The 7,589-nt window shown below is 39.7% G+C and overlaps 1 protein-coding gene and 1 pseudogene across 1 annotated transcript; one reads left to right on the top strand and one right to left on the bottom strand.

Moving 5' to 3' along the window:
* Positions 1-627: 627 nt before the first annotated feature.
* Positions 628-4,955, bottom strand: LOC103744775 (cytochrome P450 2C42-like). The gene is made up of 3 exons (XM_029570160.1): positions 4,902-4,955; positions 2,734-2,932; positions 628-1,040 (listed from the first exon to the last, which is right to left on the bottom strand). The coding sequence occupies exons 1-3, from the start codon at positions 4,953-4,955 to the stop codon at positions 859-861; spliced, it is 435 nt and encodes a 144-aa protein (XP_029426020.1). The 3' UTR covers positions 628-858.
* Positions 4,956-6,332: 1,377 nt separating this feature from the next.
* Positions 6,333-7,426, top strand: LOC103744776 (annotated as a pseudogene).
* Positions 7,427-7,589: the final 163 nt, after the last annotated feature.

Consider the following 7,589-nt stretch of genomic DNA (forward strand, 5'->3'; position numbering starts at 1 on the left):
TACAAACATGCACCACCAGACCCTGGTTGTTTGTTTGTTTTTCTACGTGTAATCTGGGTACCAGACTTGGATCCTTGTACTTGCACAGCAAGCACTTTGCCAACTGAATCATCTGCCTAGTACATTTGCAATTTTCTATCAACAAGGTAGTTGGCATTTCATCAACAAGGTACTTCTAAGTTGGAAAGAGAAATCAAAAGAGTATTAACAATCCTTGCTTTGTGCTCACAGTCATATCAAAACAGGGCGTGAGCTCTAACACCTAACGTTCATCCTCCCCATGGCTGATTCTCCAAAAGTTTCCCTACACTGGGAGCTGATCTTATATGTAGTATCTCTCATTTAAATTCAAATTTCCAGACTTCTTCCAAATTGGCAGACTTAGCCAAGAAAACTTTTCTACACTCTTCTACTTCTTTTTCTGTACAAATCTTTACGAAACTAAATGTGGCCTCTTGAGATTGTTTCTCTTAATGCTTACATGCATTATGCATAAAAGGAAGAAAGTCTGAGAACAGATCCAGAGATTAGTAATTTTTTAACTTAGAACATGCTAGGGACAAGTAGATCCAAATTGTCATAGTCTAATAATTTTATTGTTTTGGAGTGATTACATGCTATAAATAGTAAAGTGACATCAGAAAAGAATTAGCATAGGGTGTTCCATGTAAGTGTCAGAGGCTCTAGGGAATCACAGATAGACATGTGCACTGACCCAGAGAGCTCAGCGTAATGAGGTTGGATATCCACTGGATCTTGAGGGAATGGGGAAATGGGGGACAAAGCAACCGTAACCCAGGAAGGAGGTGGCAGTGCCCCCGTGGAGAAGCTGCAGGTGGCAGCATAGGGACTCTGCCCTCACACAGGAATGAAGCACAGCTGGTACAAAGGTGGCACATGGCCAAAGCCACTGGCAATTGGGGTGGTGTCAATGTCCTTTACATCAACCACAGGCTTCAGTTTAAAATTCTGTAAAATTGTGGTGAAGAACAAAAACAGCTCCATGCGAGCCAGGCCTTCTCCTGCACACATCCGCTTTCCTGAAAACAGAAAACAGATTTGTTCCTCAAATATAATGCTATGAATTGTCGTGGAGAGTATGCAGTGAGTAGCTGATGAGAATTAATCAGATGAGTGGATGGAAGACACCCATAATTGGAAGGATGGTTGACTAGACAGATGCACTAGAAATGTTAAATGTATTACATTTGTAATTCAGTGTGTCAAGCACTCTTCACTCACTTCAACTTATCTACTTGCAATAACCACTCCCCCAATTTTGCTCCTTTGACATTTCAAGTTTATAAATCTTAGCATTTCTTATGTAGTGGTCCAAGGAACAACGTCTAAGAAGGCATTAATGTAGTTTCCTTCTGTACCTCCTGCCACATTTTTTCCTCCTACTTTATTTCAAAACCACCTGACTAAACATGTCACTCTCCTACTTTAAAACTTTAAATAGAAGCCAGGTGTGGTGGCATATACATGAAATCCCAGCACTTGGGAAGATCAGCAATTTGAGGTCAGCCTGGTGTACAGAATAATCTGTAGCTGAAAAGATCCTGGCCCAGCTATGAGGTAAGATCCAAGTGGACCCTGACGTTCCATTTCCTGTCTGATCCGCCCCAGGTGACCAACAAGCGCTGCTCTGATCCTTCCCTCAGGACCTATGATCTGTGCTACTTCCTCTTATGATCATTTCTGAACTCACAACAATCTCACCCCTCTGGGTTTCATCATTATGTGCTTGATTACACAGGAGCAGGCATCACTTGCATTCTATGCTTTTTTTCTGTTTGAGAATATCACACTTATATAGGCATATAAGTACCCCCCTGGCAAAATATGAGTTTCTTAAAACAAGGCTCACCATGCACATCTTGGTATGTACACTTCTAGATCCAACACAGGACTCAAACCTTGTAGTAAAAAATGAAGGTGACTCCATGTCCCAAGACTCAGTTGAACAAGAGCATTATCACGAGTAAAGAAAACTCAAGGGGCTCTGGAATCACTGCAGACTATCCATCCACAAGGCCAAGGCCTTTCTCAGCCTGCATTTACTTGGAAGGCTCTGACCCACTGCCTCTTCAGAAAATGTCCCTCCTGCACTCCATTTCCTCTCTAAAGTGCCTCCTCCTCTTGTCTTGCTTCCTTGCTCCCTATGAGTCACACAACTTTCCTTGTCCTGTGAGAACATGTTGGTGTATGAAAGAGCAGAATGTGAGCAGCTTCCCTCGAATCCCCTGAGAAACCTGAGCTTCCCTCTCTCACAGCACTAATCCACTGGGTTACAGTGACGTTTACTCACCACCTTCCCTAACTCAGTTGTGAGTCTCTTAAGAGCCCTCTGCATTCCCTAAGATAGCTGCATTCCCAGAGCTCTCAGGGAGTGAGGGACATCACTGAGGAGATACTCAAAGTATGGACTTAGATGCCTTTCCTACGGCAGGGGAGAAAAGTCTAAACAAAGTTCACTCCAAAGAGGAGCTCCTGAACAGATTAGTGATGCATCCAGGGACTAAATTCAATTGATAAATAGCAAATCCCACTAATGTGTCCCAGCAAAGAGGATGTTGTCACAATCAGGGAAAGTACGCAGTCATTCAAGTGGTGCTCCTTATGACATACAAAAAGCAAATCTACCAGCTCCAGCAGAGGCACCATGGAAATTGCATCTGATCCTAAAAAGTTATCTTGTCCTCCAAAGTGCCAGTAGAAATATTCTATTACCTACTGAGAAAGGCACAAAGTAGTCACTCTTCTTGAAGTTGCCACTCTCATCCAGAAAGTGGCCAGGGTCAAACTTCTCAGGACTGGGAAATTCTCTGTCATCATGCAGCATGGATGTCAGTGACGTTATTATGGTGGTACCCTGCAGATAGCAAACCAACAAAATGAACGCTGAATGGAAAGAAAAGAAGGAACTCACCTAGATCAATCCGTTTGACTTAGAGGTGAAGATGCCAGTCCAAAGAAGAGTAGTGACATTTTCACACAGTCAGACCAAGTAAGAGAGGAATTTAAGGCCAGGAACAATGACTGCCACTGGACCTCCATTAGCAACGGAAGGACTAAGCACTTGAGAATTTGGGTGTGAAAACTTCTGAATCTATCACCAAGGTTGAAGATAGGAACCTGTCCTCGCCTGCTGCTGTGTTTCCTGCTGCTGTGTTTCATCACTTCAGGTCTTGCACAACTCATCAATTATGGTTTAAATCAAAGTCTATATATATGTTCACCCTTGAAAAGTCAGGAAAATTTAGAATTCTTTCATTCAAGCTTTTGCTAAGCACAGATAAGTTCTAGTTAGCAATCACTTTGGAGATAATATCAGCAAGTAGACCAACACCTTTTGAGTACTTTTCATTGAGATGTAATATGTGCTTCTTAGTATTTAAAACTGTGGGAACCTCATCATCACAGATGAACCCCACCTTTAAAACACAGAAAAGATGAAAATAGAACCATCATCATTTCACAGTTGAGGACTATCACTGAGGCAAGGCTCAACTAATGCTCCTGGGGCAGGGGACTTGTCTGTAGTGATGCAGCCACTGAAGAGGGCCCCATGCTCCAGAGGATAGCTCTGTACCCCTGTGAATGTTTGTGGCCTCCATTAAGCTCAGTAGGTCACAAAACAAAGACACATGAGAGCGGGAAGGGGAACTGTTGGGAAGAGAGGGTTCGGCAGGAGTGGAAGAGGGACCAGTGAGGGTGGAGGGGGTGAGTGTGATCAGATTTCATTATATTTGTATATGAGATTGTCAAAGAATCCATTTAATTTTAACATTAACTCATTTGTAAAACTGTTGGTAGGGGCTGACGAGATAGCTCAGCAGTTAAGAGCACTGGCTGCTCTTACAGTGGACTTGGGTTCAGTTCTCAGCACCCACTACCATCCATAACTGCAGTTCCAACTGTTCCAATGCCTCCTCCTGGCCTCCATGGGTAATACATGATGCAGATATACTTACATACATACAGGCAAAACAATCATACATATAAAGTTAAAATAAATAAAAATTTTAAACTATCGGTAAATTATTTGGAATAGGGTATTTAAGGATATTCAAATTTCATTTTCTAGGATTTTGTTTAATTTTATTTTTTTCCCATTTGTCAAACAGAACCTCAGCAGCAGAGAGGTTTGAAGATACTCTGTCAGGAAATGTGGACCTCAGCACCATCAACAGTGGGACAACAGAGCCCCAGGAGCCATGAGCTGATGAAGTAGGACATGGAACAGCATTTCTTTAATGTCCTTGTGGAGTCTCATCTCCAAGAAAACTTTCACACAAAGTCAGACAGAAGAACATTTCATACAAGTGGCTTTGACTTTTAAAAAGAATCAGTATCTCAACATGAAATAAAGAAGAGGAAATGTTCTCAAGTTTGGAGAACCAAATGGAAGACTTGTTCCTTCATTGTACAATGAGAAGTTCTCTCAAAAAAAAAACTGTAAGAAATATCTTAATAACTACATAAATATTTTAAGATGCTTATTGGGTAAAATACATTCTGAAGTATTTAGGTCTCAAGTGTGATGGACTAAGTGAATTAAAATGTTGTTTTAAACATACTTTTATGTATTATTATGTATTTTATGTATTATTATGTATATGTCAACACACAAACACATATATCCACTTTTATGAAAAGTAGAGGTGAACCACATATTTCTGTTTAGGACATTTAAGACCAATAATTTTATTTTAAAACACTTCACATATTACTATCTTAAATTATTCTCTTTTATAGTTGCAACAATAAGCCCTGAAAATGTTACTGTAGTAAAAAGGGAGATGTATTTTCAGCAAACAACTGGGACAAATATTTATAAAGAAATAGGCTACGTTTATCTCACACCAAAAAAAAAATGATCTTTTAATGAAACTTACGTAGGAGCTAAAACTTTTAGAAGAAAACCTAAATGCAAATATTTTGGACTTCATGATGGCAAATAATGTTTATCAATGAAACAAAAACATAAATCTTTAAAAACTTATTGATGAATTGGACGTTACCAGAACTTAAAACTAATGCTCTTTAAGGGATTCTTAAGAAAATATACATATTATATATATCAAGCATGATGTCACACACCTGCAATCCTAGCACCTGGGAGACTAAAACATGAGATTTGCAAGCTCACAGCCTGAAAAGAAAAACTTATAAAGCTTATCAACAATTAAAAAGTGACTTAAAGAAATAGGTGTGGTGGTGCATGCCTTTAATCCCAGCAGAGACATGGGGATCTCTGTGAGTTTGAGGTCAGACTGGCCTACATAGTGAGTTCCAGGCCAGCTGGGGATACAGGGAGAGCCTGTCTCAAAAAGACCAAAAAATAATTAAATAACATAAAATAAAAAGTGACTTCATACAAAATATACAAAAAGCTAAAGAATTAAAGAATAGGAATAAAATGACAACAAAATATAGGCGAAAAAATAAATAAATAACATAAAATAAAAAGTGACTTCATACAAAATATATAAAAAGCTAAAGAATTAAAGAATAGGAATAAAATGACAACAAAATATAGGCATATAATTTGAGCATATATAGTACCAAAGAAAATGCATGAATGGCCAGTCAACGCAAGAAAAAAGATGAACATTTCCTGATTACTTCTCAGGAAAGATCGTAAAAGGGAAAATAAAATGTGTAATCCTAATACAATGGCTACAGTGGCAAAATACAAAACCACTAATAATGGTGACAGGTGGAAAACAAAAACAGCACAACCAATTCACAAAATAGTTTGATTGTTTGGGATAAAGCCATCTCTTAACATCACCCCAGAGTATTTCCATTAAAAAGGGAAACTGGTGTCTACACAAGAAACCAGTGTACAAACATTCATAGCATCTCTATTCCAATAGTCAAAAATCTGGAAATACTTTAAATATCCATCAATTATTGAATGGGCTAGCAATATGCAGTGTTCTTATTATCATGGAGTCTTATCTGAGCATGAGGAGGAGCAACTAAAGATATGGACAATAACATGAGCAAATCACACACATATTCTCAACATAAAAAGCCAGGAAGGCTGATGTTGATCATGAATGCTTACATTTAGGTCACATGCTATTGTATACTGCAGCGTGAAAAGGTAAAACTACAGATTGCATCAAGACTGTAAAGGAGGGACTGGAGAGAAGGCACAGGTATTAAGAGCCCTGGCTGTCCTTGGGATCTGGATTCGTTCCCAGCACCCACATGGCAGCTAAAAACCAGCTGTAACTCCAGTTCCAGGGGATCCAACACTCTCTTCCAGCCTCTGCAGACATCGCACAACAAAGGTGCACTTACATACATGCAGGCAAAGCAGTCATTCATACACATAAAAATAACAATTAATGGCCAGGCTCTCTGCAACTGCAACTGGCATCTGGAAAGCATTGCCCGGGACTCCACCACCAGCCTTAAGACCTTTACTGGGAGATGATAGCATTGAAGCAGATATACTAAGTGTCACTGTACCAGAAAGCCAGCCTCTTCCAGGCTCCTTAGAAATTAATGGAAATAAAGTACAGAAGAAACTAATGGCCCCAGACATTAGCCTGACTCTGGACCCTAGTGAAGGTTCTGCTTTGTCTTTTATTTGGATGAAAGTGAGGAAATTGACCTTGATGGCTTAGACACTCCATCAGAGAACAGGAATGAGTTTGATTGGGAAGATGATCTTCCAAAACCCAAAACTACTGAAATAATTAGGAAAGGCACAATTACTGAATATACAGAAGAAAAAGAAAAAGATGGGCGCCAGCAGCAGATGTTCAGGATCGCTGAGCAGGACCACAGGGTTGATATGAAAGCCACTGAACCCTACAAAAAAAGTTATTAGTCATGAAGGATATTATGGGGATAGTTGTAATGCTGTTCTTGTATTTGCTATCTGTTTTATGCCTGAAGTGGTCAGCCTAACTACAGATACCTGATGGACAATCTCTTTAAATACATTGTTGGCACTCTGGAACTGTTAATAGCAGAAAACTACATGATAGTTTATTTAAATGGTGCAACGGGGCTGGAGGGATAGCACAGCCATTAAAGGCTAAGGCTAACAAACAAAACGTTAAATGGTGCAACGACTGGAAGAAAAATACCCAATCTGGGATGGCTCAGGAAGTGCTATCAGCAGATTGGTAGAAGGTTACAGAAAAACCTGAAGTCTCTCATCACTGTCCATCCCTCTTGATTTATCCGGATACTTCTGATTGCTAGAAGACCATTTACCTGCTCAAAATTCAGCCAAAAAATTATAGACGTCTTTAACTTGGCAGAACTAGTGGAACTTACTCCCATGGAATATGTTGGCATACCAGAATGCATAAAACAAGTTGATCAAGAGCTTAACGTAGGGGCTGCAGAGATGGATCAGTGGTTAAGAACACTGTTCTTGCAGAAGACTCAGGTTCAAATCCCAGCACCCACATGGCAGCTAACAACTGCCGTAACTCCAGTTCCAGGGGATCCAACAGCCTCTTCTGTCCTCCTTGGGCATTGCAAGACATGGGTGCACTTACCTACATGCACACATAACATTTGTACACATAAAATAAAAATAATAAATAAAATAT

The sequence above is a fragment of the Nannospalax galili genome, unplaced genomic scaffold (genome assembly GCF_000622305.1).
Source record: "Nannospalax galili isolate Female #2095 unplaced genomic scaffold, S.galili_v1.0 scaffold10043, whole genome shotgun sequence".
NCBI lineage: Eukaryota > Metazoa > Chordata > Mammalia > Rodentia > Spalacidae > Nannospalax > Nannospalax galili.

Bases quoted from the DNA above. Each gene is read 5' to 3' on its own strand.
- LOC103744775 (XM_029570160.1), bottom strand. From the start codon at position 4,955: ATGAAGTCCAAAATATTTGCATTTAGGTTTTCTTCTAAAAGTTTTAGC. The intron at 2,933-4,901 runs GTAAGTTTCATT...GGATTGATCTAG, and splicing joins CTAAAAGTTTTAGCTCCTAC to GTGAGTTCCTTCTTTTCTTT. The intron at 1,041-2,733 runs GTAATAGAATAT...TTCTGTTTTCAG, and splicing joins CTTTGTGCCTTTCTCAGTAG to GAAAGCGGATGTGTGCAGGA.